A 20082-nucleotide genomic window follows, 5' to 3' on the forward strand; every position below is an offset into this window, starting at 1 on the left:
ACCGCCTCACTCGCTCACACTCGCGCGCACACCGCCTCACTCGCTCACACACTCGCGCGCACACCCCCTCACTCGCTCACACACTCGCGTGCACACCCCCCCTCACTCGCTCACACTCTCGCACGCACACCCACGCTCAATTGCGCGCACACCCCCTCTCACAACCCCCTCACTCGCTCACACTCTCGCGCGCACAAACCCGCTCACTCGCTCACACACTCGCGTGCACACCCCCCCCTCACTCGCTCACACTCTCGCGCGCACACCCCCCTCTCACTCTCATTCGCGTGCACTCCCCCCTCCGCTTAGCTCTGTCTTTGTTTTATGTAGCACCATGATCCTGGAAAACGTTGTCTCATTTCACTGTGTGCTGCAACAGCTATATGTGGTTGAAATGACAATGAAAGCTTCTGGACTTGACACACTCACAAACACACACACTCACTCTCACTCACACACACTCTCACTCACACACACTCTCACTCACACACAGCTTGTTTCCAACCAGAGAAACCACACAAAAAACTACTTTCCTATAACGTTCACTGAGGACCGATACTGAATGAGGTTTTTTTCTAGAAAAAAAGAGGGTTAGCATTCAGCCTGATCTGGAATTGAAGTCACTGACCACAGAACAAAGTCAGAGTCTAATCAGATCAGAAACTGACACATTCTACCTGGACGCTGGCATCTTTCCCACCAGTGAATTGAGCCTGGGCTGTGAGCCTCTGGCTGTCTCTTGAGACCATGCAGGTGCACTTTAGGGTTTGAACAGGAAGCTGCTTTATATGCAGCACTGCAAGCTCACAGTTTCACATTAAATGGCTCACAGTTTAACACTAAATCTACTAAAAATCAATCAATCCTGAACCATATCTGAAAAGTAATTGGCCTTATGCCTTGAGGACAGAGCAGGACTTCCAGCGTGGTGCAGTGTGTGGTGAAATGTACAGTAGCTAGTGCTGCACACAGTAATTGTGCTATGACTCAGCATGTTAGGGTGTTGAGGCAAACTCGCTGCTTTCTAACTGACGATGCTGGCTGCAACTTCTACATGTAGGATCGAGAAGACACGCATAATAGGTTCTAATGAATGCCGTGCAAACGTGTGCTGGTGACACTCACTGATAAGCAGGTGTAGGATTAGTTGCACTTGAACAGACATATTCCCAGGCTTCACAGGGCGCTTCATCAAGCCTGTATAGTGGAGCTACAGAAAGCGATAGAGAAAGCTGTTTGAAGTGCTCAGCAGTTGAGGCTGGAAAGTTAACCAGAATGCACAGCTCAGAATAGTACAGGCCACCTACTGAGGCTCTCTCAGCGCTTTCTGGTGTGAAGAGAAAGAACGGTTAGGCTACAGGCCTAGAAAGTGAGACGTGGTTCTGTGTGGCCTTTCAGCTTTTTCACACCTTGGGCTATGTCTCAACGGCACAGGTTTACAGCCACGGCCAGTTGTTGTTAATTAACTGTAACATAACAGAAAATACTAATTTTCCTCTCAAACATGCCTTGATTGAGTTAGGGTTTAACTATAAAAATATAATTACAAATAAATAGCCCAGACTAATCTGATCCATCATTTAATCTTTAGTTAAGGGTGCATTAGGCAAGATCAGGTTTCTAACAGTTAGCTAGGTTGAGCGATTCCCTCCTTTGTTCCTGAAGCTCTACCCCTGGATCTTCTCCAGCTCAAGGGTCTAAAATGATTGACAGGAGGTGCATCCAAACAAACATTCTAGACCAGAAGTAAATTCTCCAGACAGGTTTAAAGACCAAGTCTTAAATTTTGCTTTTTTTTAATTGCTGCGGGAAAGTCAGTAACAGCATTTACAATACAGCATGTGTAAGACGTCGGTGTGTCCAGGGTACAGGGAGGAACATGCAACTCATCACTACCAGTATGTAACTAGAGCTCTGGTACGTGACGGACAAAGTGTTCTGCTTACAAACTCATGAAGTCTTTACCAGCTTTTACAGAACGAAGGTCTCAGCAAAGCAAAGCTCTGCTCATTAAAAGAGGTTAACAAGCTTCCTGAGAGTAAAAGGGATGAACTGCTATGCTAACTCCTCTCCACTGCTTCTCTCTTTTCTATCCATTCCGAGGCATCACGAAAGCTCTGATTGTCTTCCGTGATCTGAGGCCGACCCTATGAGGATCCCGAGGCATCTAGAGTTCTACCAGCTCCCGTTGGACACTGCTGGGCAGTGGTGGCTCAACTGGTTAAGGCTCTGAGTTGTTGATCGGAGGATTGGGGTTCAAGTCCCAGCACAGCCAAGCTGCCACTGCTGGGCCCTTGAGCAAGGCCCTCAACCCTCCCTGCTCCAGGGGCACTGTATCATAGCTGCCCCTGCACACTGGCCCCAACCTCCTCAGTTGGGGTATGTGAAGAAAAGAATTGTGCTGTGCTGTAATGTATATGTGGCGATAAATAAAGGCTTCTATGCCCGTTCTATGTTCTATATTAAGAGGAGATGCCAACTCCATGTGGACTTTGAGGACCACAACCTCATCAATAAAACATTTATCTGACTGTATATTTATATTCACACCCTCCAGTGTCACCCAAATGAGGATGAGGTTCCTCTTTTGCCCCTTTTCCACCGAGGCAGTTTGGGTGCTGGTTCGGAGCCAGAGCCTAATTTAGAACCAGTTCTTTCTGTTTCGACAGCCAAAGCACCGGCTCTGAACCAGGAAAAGTGGTTCTTAAGTAGCACCAAAACATTGCTGGTCTAGACTTAAGAACCGCTTGTGCCAGGGGCTGTGGGCGGGGATACTGTTAGCGCATTTGATAATGTGCCTTAAGTATACTAATGTTTAATACACTTTGACTTTACCGCGATATGATACATTATCAGCACACGATAGTAGGTAGCTACATGCTAAGGCTAACTTTTTCTGTGTTAATGATAAAATAATGTTATGTACTTTCTCAATTACAACCTCCGTTTATACAAATTACATGGAGCTGCACGTACACGTTTTATTCGCCGCGTTTGGATGTTAATGTAGGTTCACAAAGCCATGAGCATTAACAGTAAAGCAACAGTCGCCATTGTAGATGTGTTTGTGTTTGCCGCTGCTGCGCTAACGTTGCTGTGTAACGTGACACGTATACAGTGACGTCAGACTCGGCTCTGTGATGCTCTCGAGCCGATGGAAAGGCAAACCGGTTCTTAAAAGGTTCGCCAGTGGAACCAATTTTGAACCAGCACCAGTGCTAGCTCTGAACCAACACCCGGTTCTTTTTGGTGGAAAAGGGGCATTTGAGTCTGGTTCCTCTCAAGGTTCCTTCCTTTATCATTAAAGGGGGTTTTTCCTCCCCACAGTCACCTCATATTTGCTCATTGGGGATAAATACAAACACATTTAAATATATCTAATATTAATCTTGAGTTTTTGTATTATATTAATCTTTATATTATTATTTATATGAACCTTTTGTTTATGTTCTGTAAAGCTGCTTTTAGACAATGTCAATTGTTAAAAGTGCTATACGAATACATTTGAAATGAAATTGAACTTAGAGCTTACAGAGAACTCAGTGATTTAATAACGATCTCTATAAATCACTACACACTGTTGTGAGATACAGAGACTTTAATGACAGCTACACAATATGGAAGTGCTCGAGTTAACGTTAGTATTTTCTACCGTGTTGTTTTTCCGGATAATGTCCCTTACTTTTGGTGAAGAGAGCTTTATAGCTTTATGCTTTAAATGCAACAGTTTGTTTACTGTGTGTTTGGCACAGATCTGGTTACGTCAACAAATATCTTCTATCTCTGTATGACATGTTCGTCATATCAGCCACTCCTATAATAAGCTTCTACCTCTGCGGTGAAGAAAAGAATAACAAAGACAAAACTTCATGCAAATCATTTTGTTCCCGTGCAAAGTCTTTTTGCACCTTTCCCCACTCGCATGGGCTCCACTTTTAGGAAGATGAGGCGTCAAACCTCACATGTTCCCTGACCCTGTGCTTCCTCTTATCTTTTATTACGAGAGATGTTTACTCCACAGTCCTGAGGTCACCTGATCTCTGCTCCACGACTCTGTCACGCTGCCCAATGATAGTGTGCGAGTGGGAAACCTGGCTTGTGTCCAATCACGTATGCACTTCAGCAGCACTGATGTTTACTGAATTATGGACTTCGTGATCTACTTTGAGTCTCTCAATGTCCATCATGAGCACCAAATTGTCGATATTTTAAAAGGTGAATTCAAGTTAGAAATGTGTCTACATGGTAAATATAGATCTAGTTAGCACATGCTTTTACAATAAGGCTGAAAAAGGTAAAGAATTTCTTTGATTATCGTTGATAAACAGTTGGTGACTAATAACTGAGAAGAAAATCTACTTTTTATTTTACATCATTCAAACAAGCCTTAACTAGAAATATGACTTTGAAGGAATGTTTCAATTAATGTAAATACAAATGAACACGACTAGGCTAATCTGGACTCACATGTCTAGACCTGTTAGCTAGGTTTGATGTTTGGATGACTCCACCCATTTTCGTGAAGCTCCGCCACCTTCATCTACAACGACACATGGAGTTAAGTGTCTATAAAATGGCTGGCCAGAATTTCATCTGAACACAAACAAAATTCCAGAGCAGAAGTCAGTTTTCTTGGAAGGTTTTTTTCAGTGGCTTAAGGTTACGGCATTAACAAATTTTTTGAATCATGTTCTATATACATTCTGTATTATTGGAAACTTAAAAGGAAAGGTACAAATTCCTTTTGTGCAAGTGGTAGCTCAATGGTTAAGGTGTTGGACTACTGATCTGAAGGTCATAAATTCAAATCCCAGTGCCATCAAGCTGCCACTGCTGGGCCTGTGATCAAGGCCCTTAACCCTCAGTTGCTCAGCTGTATAAACGAGTTAAACACGAGCCGCTCTGGATAAGTGTCTGTCAAATGCAAAATTATAAACTACTGCAACTTCATGTGAAAATGTGCATCAGAACAGCATCAAGAACACCAATGTTTTTTTTAAAGAAAGGAAGCAGTACAGTCATTGTGGGTATACATAAATTCTCTAATGATAAGATTGCCAAGTTTATTCTTGCCCTTCAATTTGGGACCAGCATCGCAGTGGCAGCAGTACATGCTGTGGTCTTTGTAAAATGCTCCTACACAGGACTCCATTTTACTGTTTCAGCTTCACTGCCTCCTCAATAACTCCATGTCACTCCTTTGTGGAGAAATTAAAGTCATCAAACTGAGTAATTAACTAAAATAAAGGACTAATGGATGACCAAAAGTTGTTTTATTTCATCATCCCATGCCCACTTTTCTTCTTTACCTCAACACATAGTTGTGTGCATCTACACTGTGAGGAAGAACCTATAATACACACCTATATTGCACACAAACGTAGCGAAGGAAAACCCTTAGCGATGCCTCCTCCTGGAATGTTACTGAGCCTCATTCTGGCCACTGACTGATTAAACCACTTAGTATGTGGCAACACCCAAAATCTACTTTCTCCAGAATGAACTAATGACTCAATCAGCTCTCTAACTCGTGGATCTCTTCATGTGGGTTGGGCCACTGATAAGGACTCTGGCTCACTGAACACTGGGAAGCTGATGACTGATGATATCTGTTGACTTTCATTTCCTCTGTCACTTAAAACCCCAGCATGTAAAATATTTAAGTTTTATAGAACATATAAATTTGTTAGCTTCATCACATGCATAGAACTTCAAGCAGGATCATAGAATAGCTAGTGTGGTTGTTTTAGATCAGAAACACTGTCATTAAAAGCAAACAAACCACATACAAGAAGTAATTAAAAATAAAGTTAAAAACTGGTAATGTAAATAATCAGAGGAGTGATGCAACAACAATAAACAGATGCTCACATTTGTAGACAAAGCTGGTTGAGAGTTATTCCGCCATTTATTATTATTTTTTTTTTTTTATTAAGAGGCTTCAGGAAATTCGGCATCGCTGCCGGAAAGAAAAGACATCGAGAACATCTATGATTTCTGGTTTTTGTGGTGCATTATGGGATTTTTTTTGGCCACAGAGAAAGTTTAACCTTAAAACAGCTGACTGTTGAACTAGTGAGTTGACTGAGATGCAGCCATTAACACACAAGAACCTGAAGAGAGCTGCTGATTAGCTACTAGAATAAAGTGTCAAGAAGGGTCGAAGGGTTAAATTACTGGGCAATCAGCACACTGAGGGAAAGAGCTAGGGGTCAACAAAAGTCAACTATCCTTCTGCATCACTGAAACGGCGTCAAACATGTAGGAAGCTCTTAAAATAAACTGAAGAAGTGATTAGGTCACGTGTGTGCACGCCGACTATCAAGAGCTCCACATGTTATGCAGGTAACAACCTTAGTGTCAGGAATTGTTAACGTTAAGGTCGGGAGGACAGGAGCAACATCAAGCCAACTTCGATTCATTTAGCAAGACATCCAGCATCCATGATCAAAAATGCGCCTGATGAAGTAAAGAAGAACAGAAACAAGAACACAAATGAACTGCTGGGCTAAAGACAAAGCAAGCAGGTATCTAAAGAAACTATTTGAAAACACATTCACACACATTTAGGTGCAAAATGGTGTTAAGTGAATATCAGAAACAAATTAGATGCACTGCGATTGTGGTGTGAACAATTCTGCAATAAGGTGAAAATCATTATACAAGGTCTTTTTGTTGGCTTTATGTATGAATTTTATTTACATATCAAAGATTTATGATGAACGATTACAGCCAGGACCCCATAATGATTATCACATTAAGCATCTGTTGTGTGTGTGTGTGTTTCTGTAAATACATAAATGTTAGAATCAGAATATGGGGTGTAAAAATAAAAAATAATAAAAATTCAAAATACACCAAATAAATAGTCTATTGTTCACACATTGTGGAGATTCACATTTTTATTAAATAAATGATTGATATTTGGGTGGTTAAGGTTTCACCGTCATGGATGATTACCTCACTGTTGACTTTTTCAACAATTAAACTTTCGATTAAATTTAATCTCTGTGTATTAGGAGCTACCTATTTATTTGATCTACTTGACGAAGTTTCTTCCTCCTGTGGTTCTCATCCCTTTGGTAGCCGGCTCTGACGTCCCAAACATTTTACAGCCCCCATCTCTATGGACTCGGCTTTGGACCATACAGCAAGTTACGTGACTACATTGAAAACCCTGCAGCTGTGTGACCCATCTGCTGCTGTGAACACGTTACACTGCTAGCGTGTCTGTAACTTTATTACACAACAGCTTGGGAAAACACAGAACAATGTGGTCTTGCTGACCAGAACTAAACCAAACTATCCATCCATCACTACACACTACTAAGCTAGTCACATTTTTTACCTCAGCATGCTGTCTTTCCTCACCGCCGCTCTTTCTTCCAGCAAAGAAACACTGAAATGTTAATAACATGTGGGATGTGGTATCTCAGTGGTTAAGGTGTTGGACAACTGATCGAAAGGTCATGGGTTCGTGCCCCAGGACCAAGCTGCCACTGCTGGGCCCCTGAGCAAGGCCATTGACCCCCAATTGCTCAGTTGTAGGTCACTCTGGATAAGGGTGTCTGCTAAATGCCATTAATGTAAATGTAATAGTGTGAGAAAATAAACAATAAATAAATAAATAAAAATACAGACTTATACTTTAAAAGCTACTATAAAATCCTGTATTGGTCCTTTAATTTTTTTAGAGGTTTGTGTTTGTTCAGTTATCATCCCACCCCAACATTATTACAATGTTTTTTTTTGTTTGTTTTATGAGAAACATATCAGGATAGATGGGCTTTTAGAAGCGTTTCTAAAAGCCTGTGATTACAAATATTATCTATAAAACTTTATCACATTGTATTGAAGTGTGTGTGTGTGTGTGTGTGTGTAGCCTGATTAGCAGCTCTGCTAACGTGTACACCTGTACGGCGCGCACGAGCACGCACGCACGCGTACACGCACAGAGGAGAAAGCTTTCCACGTTCATTAACATCAAGACAGAGCAAAAAGACGAGTTCACAGCACAATTAACACCAGTTGTTACTCGGTTCACAGATGAGCCACACTGTACTGTGAGCTGAGAGTCTGCCCTGCACTCAGATTTGGCCCTTTTATCGGAATGTAAACAAACTATAAAGAAAGATTAAACCAACGGCATCGCAAACAAAAAGCCTGCTTTCTGTGAACAAGTCAGACCAAAGCACAACGTCGACTGTAAACTAGCCAGCTAGTCAGCTTAGCTAGCTATAGGAAGTTGGTTAAAAAACCCACCAGAGATCCAAACATCAGTGCGTTAAAGACACAGGAGCACAAAAATACAGCCAGATTTCAAACACATCATGACACCAGTTTCACTTTAATATCTCAATTCCTCCGACATTCATTTTCAACGAAGATTTTGCATTCCAGAGTCATAAAGACGTCGCTCTTGAACGCTGGCAAAAGCGTTACGCTGTTTCTTTTTTTTTTTACCAAACGCGGCTTACTAGGGATTTTTATTTATTTTCGGAGGACAAAAAAAAAAACACCAACAAACCCCTTTAATATCGCTTATTTATAATGTAAAAGACACCGACTGACTGCTCACGAGCTCGAGGAATTAAACACGGGCACAGGAACCGTTACGGAATAAAACAACAAGAAGCGTTTAGCGCTTTTGAGTCAGCATCGCTTTTGCATTTCGGACCAACTCGCAAAGTCTAAACACGTCGCGTTTAGGAAATAAGTCGTTACTTACGCGTTTAGAGGATTCTGAATGACAGCCGCCATTTTGCCCGACTATAACGGAATAGCAGCGGAGGCAGCGCAGATCTGAGGGAGAAGCCTGAGAACAAGCAACCAATCAGAGAAACGTATGAGAATGTCGCCCAATCACTGGGCGGAATTGGTGGATGTGGGCGTGGTCTGTGTGTCTGAGCTGTCAGCCTGAGAACGCCCATGTTTGAAAGGTATTTTAAAGGGATTTCCTTTGTGCAGTGAAAAGCCAGTAGTGTGAAGTTTAATGAAGAGCCTCTAAAAACCACTTTATCTCCACAAAGCCCTCTTCAGGACAGACAACAGGACTGACAGCATAAAACCTAACTCCTAACCTAATTCCAACTAACTCCAGAAAGATGCAATTAGCCAAAGCTTTAATAGTTTTATTTATTTATAATAAAGTTAGAACAGAATAAAAGACTTTATTTTGTCACATAGACATTACAGCAGTGAAATCCTTTCTTCTTATATCCCAACTTTGGATGTTAGGGTCAGTGCACAGGGTCAGCCGTGATACAGCACCACTGGAACAGAGAGGGTTAAGGGCCTTACACAAGGGCCCAACATTAGCAGCATGGCAGCACTGGGGCTTGAGCTCTGATCCTTCAATCAACAATGCAGAGCTGTAACCGCTTGACCCACCACTGCCCAGATTATTTGTATATGTCTTAAGGATTTTTTTTACATTCATTCATCTTCAGTAATCTCTTTATCCCGATCCAAGGTGTCTGTGGAACCACGAGAGAGGAATACACCCTGGTTGTGACATCAGTCTCTTGCAGGTCTCACACACACACACACACACACACACGCACACACGTGCACACACACCCCTACAATTTAGTTTAGCCAATCCACTTACTGATGCAAGATGAGATTCTGACCCAGCAATCCGGGTGGACATTTCCAAATACAAGTGCATTGATCACACTTTTTTGGAATGCCCTCAGAATGAATGATATGAACCTCATTGACTGGATCTGGTATGTTGCCTGATTCCAAAGGACCTTGCATTTCAACAGACTTCTGGAAACTGACGTGTCTCCATCTGCACCAAAGATCCACCATGGTTGTTGAGTGTTGGATTTAGCCATTGTGCTGGAATCTGTTAAGGCTTTGAGACTATACTACATGGCAAACTAAAATGTGCTTGCAATCATTTTACCTGAAAGAGGGTCAAAACAGCACACTGCCAAAAAAAAAGCTTGCTTTGAATGTACCGGTAGCCAGATGATTCTTGTGGATTAATCATGACGTTTTACCCAACGTCAGACCAGCAAAATTTTGTACACGGATTGCTCTTCCATGGCAAGCATGCAGTGTTCCTTGTGGTATCTGGGATATATTCTGTGGTAATATTTAGATTGTTCTGTCAGGTAAATACACACAGAATGGACTATTGGGTGGTTTGGATGGTGGATATCCATCACAGCCAACATGCAGGACAGAAGTCTGTCCACTTTATAAGAAATGTCTCATCATGAGCACTGCTTAGATAAGGCAGGCTACATAGACTTTTCCATGTTGCACATGATTACGTTGCCCTTTTTAGTGAAGTGAGTGTGCCAGTCCTTTGGCAACACCTTCCCTGTATGTCCTATGGTTTGTGTGGAAAGATGGCTGTATTTCAGTGGCATTAATTTGATCTATTACATCAGGCCAAAAGTCTTGAGTATATAAAGTCTTGCGTATATAGCCTTTGATTATTAAGAAAAAACGTGTTCATGTTTGCTTTTTTATTCATAAATTTAATCCGTAAAACGATAACAGCCATATAAAAATTGTCAGTATCTGTTAGGAGTAGCACCAGCACTGACCAGGTCTGCTGACCAGTTCAGAGCAGCTCTTACAGTGTGCAGGGCTGTAACACACTCATCAAGCATAATCTCACTCTCCTTGTTCCCACACACTTCCCAGACCTCAAAAGCCCTACCCTTCTGTCTAGTCTATGCATCAGCTGTTACAGCCAACTCCACAGTAAAATGATAATTTAGGTCATTATCCAAAATATAAATGCTAGCTTTCCGACATTACACAACACGCCCGAATAACCTGACAAAAGCGTTTAAAATGCCCAAAATATTTTTTAATGGAATAAATGTCTTTACATGTCAAAGGTTATGGGAAATATTACAACATGCTACTGCATGTCGGAGATAACAGTTTCCAAATGGAAAGAGGATCCAGTAATGTCTGCAGAGAGAATGTCAGATTTCAGACAACGGAAAATAAGCTCTGTCAGGAGAGCAATACAAATAAGAGCGGAAAAACACAGAGAAAATATTTAACAGGCACGATTAAAACAATGATTGAACTCAGTGGGAAAAAAAAACGACATCTTGCTGTCTTTTCAGGTGCATTTTGTGTAGAATCAAGATAAAATCAACCACATTTTGTAAATCAGAGAAAATGCCATTTTGCTGTTAAGGAGTCCTTTTAGTGAAGTTCATGTGACATTTTCTCCAATAGATGGCGATATTTCACTTATCCATAATAAAAAATAAAAAAGTGAGAAGAAAAAAAAATATATTTACAAACAGCTACACAGCCAAATCCCCCTTTTTCTCTACATCGTAAAATGGTTTAATGACTATTCAACAAATAAATATTTTTTTAAAATAATTTTTACGGGGCATTTATACAAGAGAGGCTGTTCATTTATGTGTAGTTCTACACAATAAGATATAAATATTTACCTTATGGCACCAACCATCTACCAGTAATATATCATTCTGCTTTATAACAAGTACTGTAGATGATATACAGTAGGTCAGGTTACACATCAGGCTGTAAATCACATTTGTATTGATCTTTCAAACAATTCAAAGTGGTCGGTTAAATAAGCTGTAGATCTCGACGTGTGATTGAATATCACGGACCGCAGGTACCTCGAAGACGAGGGTATTATCATCATCTCGAAAAGACGACGTGCTTGACCGCAGTCAGACTTCACTGCAGGTTTGGCTCTTAACCAGAGGATATTCGAGGAAACTTTGCACATAAATACATCGACGGGAAAATCTCCATCATGTTTGTGTCAGCGGAACATGAAAAGCAAGTCCTTCTCGCAGCCATCAATAATCAAACACAACAATTAATAAACCAACCAAGCCAGTGGTTAAGTGAAAATACAACAAGCTTAAAATTCTAGTAAGGTCACAGTAATGGCATAGGAACAGCATTCGGTGTGTCTTTAGCACGAATGACTTTTGCCCTCCAACATCTAATGCTATTGGAGATGGGGGTGGGGGTCCTCTATATGTAAGTGTTTACTAATGTGTTTTTGTCCCTCACACAGGTTTAAACTGTACAGCATAGTGGACTTGGTTATAGCTTTCTTTGCAATTTCTGGATTACCATTTTAGAGTGTGTGAGCATGTGAATTACCATTTTATAGTGTGTGAGCATGTGAATTACCATTTTATAGCCTTGACATGAGTTTCTTTAAGAACATCACATTATATAGAGCCAAAGAACAGAGAGGAAGTGGGCAATTAAGCAAATCAATAACCCTCTCAGAGAAAAAAAAAAAAGACTACAGTAGTTCTCCTGAAATAGTTCTGGCAGGTCTGGCACTCAGGGGGGGGGGATGGCAGAAGTTCAGAACGACAGAAAGACATGCAGGGTTCAGGTATATATGAGGAGTCACAATGAATCGCTTAGAGATGCACTGTGATTAATCATATTGCATTTAGAGTGTGGCAACAGGACACTGGAAGGTCAGAGAATCAGTCCATGTTGATGGTGTTAAAAACCCATTCTGTGAACTTCTTCAGCTTGGCTGAGGTGTTTTGAGATTCCTCCAGCAGCCGCTGATTGTCTGCCCTCAGACCTTGGATCTGAGCCTGCAACGAGGCCTTTGCATCCTTCTCCTGGGGAGAGAGAAAGATGTGTATTTGTAACACCTCGAATTTATAGCTGCCAGGAAAGCATAGAGATGGGAAACACCGGGTTTCACACAGTGCTTCATTTTAAACAAAACTGTCTGGTCTGTTTTGTTGTAGAATCTGACTCATTCGAGTGAATTGTATCATAGTATGTTAATCTGCAGCTTAGGTGCTAGAATCCAGTTATTTTCTCTTTTTCTCACCTTTTTCAGATCCTCCTGCAGCAGTTTCACCATTGACTCCAGCTGGCTGACTTTCCCCATCAGACTGGCAGGGCTCTCACTGAGAGGAGCACACCACAGGTACATGTTCAAGGAAGTTAAATATTTCATTTCGTTTGAAAAACACTCAGGCTAATTCAGGCAAAACCTAGGGTTTAAATGCAGTCTGAAATTGAGACTTAATATGAAGACTAAGGATGCATTGGTACTGTTATTTAAAGAGAACAAGAATGAAATGTTTTTAGGTACTCGTTAATACTAATACATTCTACTAATACTAATAAGTATAAGTTTCTACTAATACTAATAGATTTGAGCAAGCACGGATGTCATGGATCGTTTTATTTATCTGTTTATATTAGTCGCTGCGGTGTGGTGCGACTTCTCGTGCCATGTATTCGGTATCGGTAACAGAGAACGTGATAGTGTGCAACCTGAGCATGCATGGAAGGAGCAGTGAGAGTTATTAACTGAACTGCACCAGGAATCGCCAATTAACCCCCAAGCCAAGAGTAGACCTGAGGCATGCGTGTTTCACTGTTCACAGAATTGAAGTGCTTTCTCGAGTGCTTGCAGTTTCTCTACTTCGATCCGTTCTTGCAAAACACCTTGAGCTCATTTCTAATAAGCATGGTCACAAAGATGCTGTTTAAACAGCATAAGATTTTATCATCATCATCATCATCATCATGTCACTTCACTGCCGTTCAATGTAAAATAAGTCCAGATCACTGTTGATTTTTCACGGTCTACACCACACAGGTATCAGATGTTAGAATTTGAGCATTTTACAGGAAAGGGTGCATGAGTGTGGTATCGGATCGGTACCTAGTACCAGTACCAATGCGTCCCTAGCATAAGGCAGCTATGCACCTGGAGGAGCCTTGTTGTTGTAGGGATGTCTGAGGCTCAGTCTTCTGTGAGCTGGGGCTGTGTGTCTCTGACCTAGAAGTGGCATCTTTCACTGCCAAGAATGTTGCTCTTTGAACTGTAGACACAAACAGAAAGAGAAAAACGACACTTCAGGGAACTCTGAGGGATAAATTTAAAATGTGTCTGAGACGATCAGCCATTGAAGGAACACTTATCATCTCAAAGAAAAAAAACAACTTGTCTTTTTTTGCAAAAGTAATTCTCTCATCAGCAATCCAACACAATGCCACTCAAGGCACACATTTTATTTTATTTTTTATGTTAAAAATAAGACTATTCAGTCTTGCAGATCTTACCTTAATGCAAGATATTCATTAGCTCAAAAATACCAGAACGTTATACACTTATTAAGTGTACTAGAACCTCATTATGTACTTTATGTGAATACTGAACTTTTCTACGTTCGCTCTTTTGTGTCAACTTCTCGAGCCACTATTAAAGTAGTTTCTGATCTCTAGAGCCCTCTGCTGTCTAATGGATGAACTACAAAGACAAAGTGGTCTGACTAAAAGAGAGGGAGCTGTTTTCAAGGCTGGGGGAAAAAACAAAAAAACAAATGAGGATCTGGAACCTGGAAATCTTGCAAATCAGTTCAAAGTATCATTTAACTCTTATCATTATAGAATAAGAATTCCCAGATTGTAAGGATGTTGGGGTCAGAGCACAGGATCAGCCATGATACAGCACCCATTAAGAAGAGAGGGTTAGGGCTTTGCACAAGAGCCCAACAGTGGCAGCTTGGCCATCCTAGAGCTTGAACCATTGATCCACTACTATATTTATATATATATATATACACACTATATTTCACTTTGTGACCAAAAAAGGCCAAGCTCTTTGAGGGCCAATACCTTCAAAGGCTTTGGCAGCATCCACAAGATCAGACCAGTCGAGCCCGCTGTCTGCACTGGCATCAGGAAGGGGGATGAGGCCAGGGTCCTGCTGGGGCTTTCTGCATGGCCCAGCCTCAAATACACTGCTCTCTGTGAAAGTCAGGTCACCTGGGGAAAAAGCATATGTATCCATCATGGTACTAAGAATCAAAGCTATAGGCATTAGGGGAAAGACTGCACAGTGTTGGCTTTCTCTAAATGCTATGTCCATTTACTAGAGTTACTTCTCAATGTATTTAAAAAAAAGAGATAGATTCATTCAAGACAGCTCGTCTCTCATGTTTGAAGCTAAAACTCACCCAGAGATTTGGCCCCCTGTGTGTATGATCGGTGGTGCAGGGAGGCACTGCGTGTGCTGGGTGAGCGTGGCATGGTGGAGCGACCGAACAGGTCGGCACTCTGACGGGCCGCTGTGAGCATCCTCTGCCCGCTGAAGATGCTCTCGTCAGAGAAGGTCCGCTGTAAGGATCGGGGGCTCGGTGTGGACAGTGAGAAGGGCTGAAAAACATAAATGCCTGTAAGAGAAGCTCAAAAAGTGCGAGTATCACGTGTGACATATTTTATTATCCAACTCAAACGGTTTTAGCCCTATTAAAGATAAAAGCGTGCGATACCTTAGTTTTGCTACAGCTGGGAGGAGGGCTGTCCAGAGTGATGAGCTTCTTTAGATCCTCCTCAACAGTGGATTTGGCAGTGGGTTGGGGAGACTGGCTCATCTTCATAGTGGCCCGTAGCTGAGGCTGCCCACCTAAATACCCATCGCTCTGATGTCGCCTAAATCACAAGAGGACAGACACAAAGCCAAAAGCCACTTGTTATGGTTATTCAAGGAAAATCAATTCAACTCTATGTACTTATACAGCGCTTTTAGAAATGGTCATATACCCAGGAATCCAGATATAGGATTAATTTTGTCCCTAATGAGCAAGACAAAGGTGATGGATAGCAAGTGAAAAGACATGCGGAAGAAACTCTGAGAAACCAGACTCAAAAGGGAACCTCATCTTCATCTGGATGACACTGGCAAGAGAGAATATCCTCATTCAACATTGAATTTTGAACTAGCCACAAAGGTCTCTGAAGTGAACTAAAAACTATATATCTGCAAAGACAACTCAGGGCCCATAACATACAATATGACTTACAGTATGTGGGCAGAAACGAACGATCTAGTCCAAAGGTTCATCCATGTCAAATGAGCAAGCTGCTCATAATAAAGGAATTCTCAAAAGTATATTTTATTCATGTTCATAAAAATGTGTTCTCTGAGATTTAAATTACAAAAAGAATTCCAGACCAATCCACTGCATTATCACTGAGCGATAACGATTCTTACCATGCTAAAGAAACGGCAAGTGGAAGTGGTGAACGACGTGACCACTGCAAGTCCTACGAAGTATCTTTAAAGCCTCGTCATAGACTATAAGGCATCATAAATTAATGTTAAAGCACAATCTTTAGTAGATACAGTACTGTAAGCATTACTTAAAATATATATTTAAAAAAATAATTGGTGTTTATTTTAAATGGAATATTTGGGACTTCTTTCTTCTCGGCTATTCAATTTTAAGTTGCAGGATATAAGCTTTCCGACCCACTCTAGCACAAAAATACTATTAAAAGCTACTCGCAGAAGAACATTTCATAACATGGGTTGTTCCCCACCGCATGACTGTCCAAACTGTAAAACACTTACTAAACCAAACAGGTAATTTGCACTGACAATATTCGTGTAGTGAGATGTTTAGAACCTTAGTATTACGGACAGGAGGATATAATTATCTCCTTAGTTATTTTTGTGTCCACAGAATTAAAGTTAAGATAGTAAAAACTACACGTTATAAGCCTTCTCAGAAATTGTGGTTTGGCCTCTGGTCAAAATTCTTTCATGCACGATAAAGGATGCATTGGATTATGATGAACCCCTGGATGAACTGGCTCTGACTTTCAAAAAAAAATTAAAAAAAAAATCACCAGGGCAACTTACAGCAGCTCAGAAGCATCCCATTTTAAATTAGTGGTGTGCATCATAACGGAGATCCCACAGAAACCAACAAAAAGTCTCGACACCGGGAGGTCAGATATGGCTCACTTGAAACAAAACAAAAAAAGGACTTTTAATTAACATGGAGATGTATTATAAACAGCAGGGTGTCGTGGTTTGTACATGTTAGGTAATTCCTTTATCCTGGCCTGACCTGGTTGCTTTGTTTAGATTACTTAGTTGTTTATATTTTGGAACACAGAACAAGCTCAGTTTATTAAGCCAAGTGAGCTGGTCTGTAAGCCAGAGTAAAGATGTGCACCACCGGGTGGGTCAATCTCAGGAAAGCTCTTTGGGTCTTCTGTCCAGAGCAGACTAACAGCTGGACTGATGAATGAACTGCCACCATCCTGTCCAAGAACTAGCAAGAGGACAAGGGTAAGATGGTATGACTTTGAACAGAAACCTTCAATCAAAAGATCACTTCAGGGTCATCTCGTCATCAACAAATGTTAGACGTTAATCATCAAAACTGTTCTCCCAGACCAGTGATGAGGGGAGGCCTTAAGTGACTCCAGGACAAGGAAAGAATACCACATTGGGCTTTGATTGAAGATTGGCAGGAGAAAAATCTGTGGCAAGCTTATGCCTTCCAAGCCAGACTCCATCAACACTGCTGTAGCAACGGATGTCCAGGCAACGGTGCAACGGCTGTCACAAACACCTTCACTGTAAAATGGGACTGTCTGCTGTTAAGCAGCCCATGTAGGAAGGAAATCAAAATCAAACATCTCAAAGCTCTTGCAGTGTATGTGTGTTCTATTTGTAGCCAAGGAAAAGTGAACGAATGCTTCCGGAGGCGATAACTTGTAATTCCCAACCTCCCACCAGGCAAAAACAAAGAAAACACTACCACAACTCTGAATTCATGTGAAAACACATAAAATCAGAGTAGTCTTTTCAACTACATGTTCTTCCAAGGAGTTCAATGAGTGAAATCAAATCAACATGGCTGTGCACTGCATTGGGAGTTTTTACAGCACAACACTGCACCTCTCTACCATTAAATGAGTCATGTTACGTATCGTTGCTGTCGGGCGGAATCCTCATATCTCCAAAACCGTTATTTTACAGGAAATTAAATTTTATTTTTCTTTGAGCCCAGTGTTTTGAAGACATTTACCTCAGAAGACGTGTTGATTCGTTGCGACTCTTATTAAGGAGAAATATGCCGCGAATCTCTCCCGTAAAAATAACAGACCCATGTGGGGACTGACCAATAGCATCGATATGTGAAAAAATATGAAAAATATGAATTGGACATACGAGGTTTCCGCCCGACAGCGACGATATACATGTATTTGCTTTAGATCAATAGCCATACAGATTGATTTGTTAAATCTATAATATTGACTTTACAGAATTGGAGAAATATGGATCCCTCATCACAGTTAGCTGGCTTGCCAATAGAAGAACATACACAGAAGCTGATGTTCTAAGCTTACCGACTTATCCCTTTTAAGCCATTTCAAATGTAGCACATCCCTTCCAAAAACAAGAACAAACCTATTTATCCTTATTAAGAACTATAAGTTTAATTGATGCACAAATTGCCAACCTCCAGTTTAAGAACTAGCAGAGGACGTGGTTAGCAAAACTAGATGATATGACTTTGGACAGGAACCTTCAGACACAAGAAAATGATAGACAAGTTATCTTTTTAAGATCGCCAAGTCGGTCTTTTTGTTGACGTGACTCCAGGAAAAGGGCAGGATCCCAAGGTGGGGTTTGATGGAGATTGGCAGATGAACATGCAGACATACTGGTGTGTTAAATCTATAAAGTATACATCCCTCATCACAGTTAGCTGGCTAGCCAAACAAATATGGGCACGTTCATGCTTTTAACCGTAAATAAACAAAGGTCATGACATAATACCAATTTACAAGCCCTATTAGAAAGTAGGCAAGACTGGTCAAACGTTTGGCAAGAAGTGAGTGGGATTGGTCAGAATTCCTTTGGGAGTCTATTTGATAAATCTTAGTATCTGTTTTGTCCTTTTACTCAATAGTAATTTTTTACTCAACCCCCCCCAAAAAAACAGTAAACTATAATACAATTTAAAAAAATCTATCCATTACCACTTTGTGTTACAGTTCCTCTTTTTTGAGCAAGCAAATAATGAAACAAATAAACTAGACAATCTAGACAGAAACCCTAAAGCTCCCAAGTCTAACGGATATACTGCTCGTTTCAGCACTATTTATTTATATCAACTGTAATTATGTCTTCACCTCACCGAGGGTTCGACTGTATTACGATATGCTTACCAACATCCACCTGTGTGTGCAAACCCAACAGCACTAACAAATAAAAGCCTTTAGTTTCCGATGGTTGAAAATCAGCATGTGATGAGTCTTATTGACAACAATGCTTGAGCAACCCTAAAGTCACTGTGTATTGCACTGCGATGCAGTTGATTCAACTCATAAGGTCAAACCTTTGATGAATCATCAAGAGTTAAGTGCAGGGGAAAACACAGAAGCGCACAGTACTCTGTTTTTCTGAACTCTATGTAAGTTTGGTTATTCTTTTTCTTTAACCAAAGACTTACTTGCGACTGCTACCAAAATCCACCGAGTTGATGGTGCCCCCCGGTTTCCTCCAGCCAATCAGGTACTTGCTGGTGGCGCCCTGGCGGGGGTAGAAGCTCTTGGCTCCAGGAGAGAGGGATGGGTGGGTGGGGGAGGAGGTGAAGGGGGCTGATTCCTCCTGAGCGGAGCTCGGTGGGCTGCCCGAGTGCACTGAACTCAGAGTGCTTTCAGACACAAAGAAAGTATAAAGAATCAATACTTTCCCTTCTTCTCTCCTTCTTTAAACCATGCACACAGCGAGCACAGTAGTGAAACTCCAATGTATCAGCAAAGCACGTTGCCAGATATATGCATGTATGTATATTTGGTGTGTGTGTGTGTGTGTGTGTGTGTGTGTGTGTGTGTGTGTGTGTGCCTTAATGCCAAAAACATAACGAAGCAAAGTTTTAATCAAAAACTGCACTGTCAAAAGTGGAAAGCATGCTCAGTAAAAAGAGCTTTGTCTTTCGTTCATGTGGCACAACAGCTAGAGGTCAATACATGTCAGGCTTTTTCATAAGACAAGATTCTTGCGTTCCGCATTCCTGAGTGATTTGTACAGTCTCGCTTCACTCAGAGATGGAGCAAGCATGCCCGTTTTGCTAAAAAAAAAAAACAAGCTAGCGCTTGTTAACCATAAAAGCATCCCGACCACTCGAGATCTGCATGGTTCATTTTGAGTGATGTGTGAGAAACAGAGCCACTCTTTCAGCCGCAATTCATCCAAAGTTCATAAAATACACAATCTGTCTGTGTGAAGTAAACACAAGCGTTTGTGAAAGC

At 41.2% G+C, this 20082-nt stretch overlaps 3 protein-coding genes across 9 annotated transcripts in view; 1 reads left to right on the forward strand and 2 right to left on the reverse strand.

Annotated features, from left to right (window-relative positions):
* LOC132852747 (zinc finger protein DPF3-like) overlaps positions 1 to 8818 on the reverse strand; it is a 37369-nt gene extending 28551 nt beyond the window's left edge. For all 5 annotated transcript variants that reach the window (XM_060880141.1, XM_060880140.1, XM_060880143.1 and 2 more), the window contains exon 1: positions 8729 to 8818. In XM_060880141.1, coding sequence (XP_060736124.1) covers positions 8729 to 8760 — 32 coding nt within the window. In that variant the 5' untranslated portion in view covers positions 8761 to 8818. The remainder of the gene's footprint in view (positions 1 to 8728) is intronic.
* Positions 1 to 20082, forward strand: part of ywhaqb (tyrosine 3-monooxygenase/tryptophan 5-monooxygenase activation protein, theta polypeptide b) — a 130279-nt gene that overhangs the window by 72627 nt on the left and 37570 nt on the right. The gene's annotated exons all lie outside the window — the stretch shown is intronic.
* The window catches only part of LOC132852748 (signal-induced proliferation-associated 1-like protein 1), a 51452-nt gene continuing 42182 nt past the window's right edge, over positions 10813 to 20082 (reverse strand). For 2 of the 3 annotated variants that reach the window (XM_060880146.1, XM_060880145.1), the window contains exons 15-21: positions 19281 to 19484; positions 15297 to 15456; positions 14982 to 15180; positions 14641 to 14790; positions 13730 to 13844; positions 12839 to 12917; positions 10813 to 12620 (exon numbers count right to left, since the gene is read on the reverse strand). In XM_060880146.1, the coding sequence (XP_060736129.1) occupies positions 12477 to 12620; positions 12839 to 12917; positions 13730 to 13844; positions 14641 to 14790; positions 14982 to 15180; positions 15297 to 15456; positions 19281 to 19484 (1051 nt within the window). In that variant the 3' untranslated portion in view covers positions 10813 to 12476. The remainder of the gene's footprint in view (positions 12621 to 12838; positions 12918 to 13729; positions 13845 to 14640; positions 14791 to 14981; positions 15181 to 15296; positions 15457 to 19280; positions 19485 to 20082) is intronic. The other variant, XM_060880147.1, reaches the window with a different exon arrangement.

The sequence above is a fragment of the Tachysurus vachellii genome, chromosome 10, assembly GCF_030014155.1.
Source record: "Tachysurus vachellii isolate PV-2020 chromosome 10, HZAU_Pvac_v1, whole genome shotgun sequence".
Taxonomy (NCBI): Eukaryota; Metazoa; Chordata; class Actinopteri; order Siluriformes; family Bagridae; genus Tachysurus; species Tachysurus vachellii.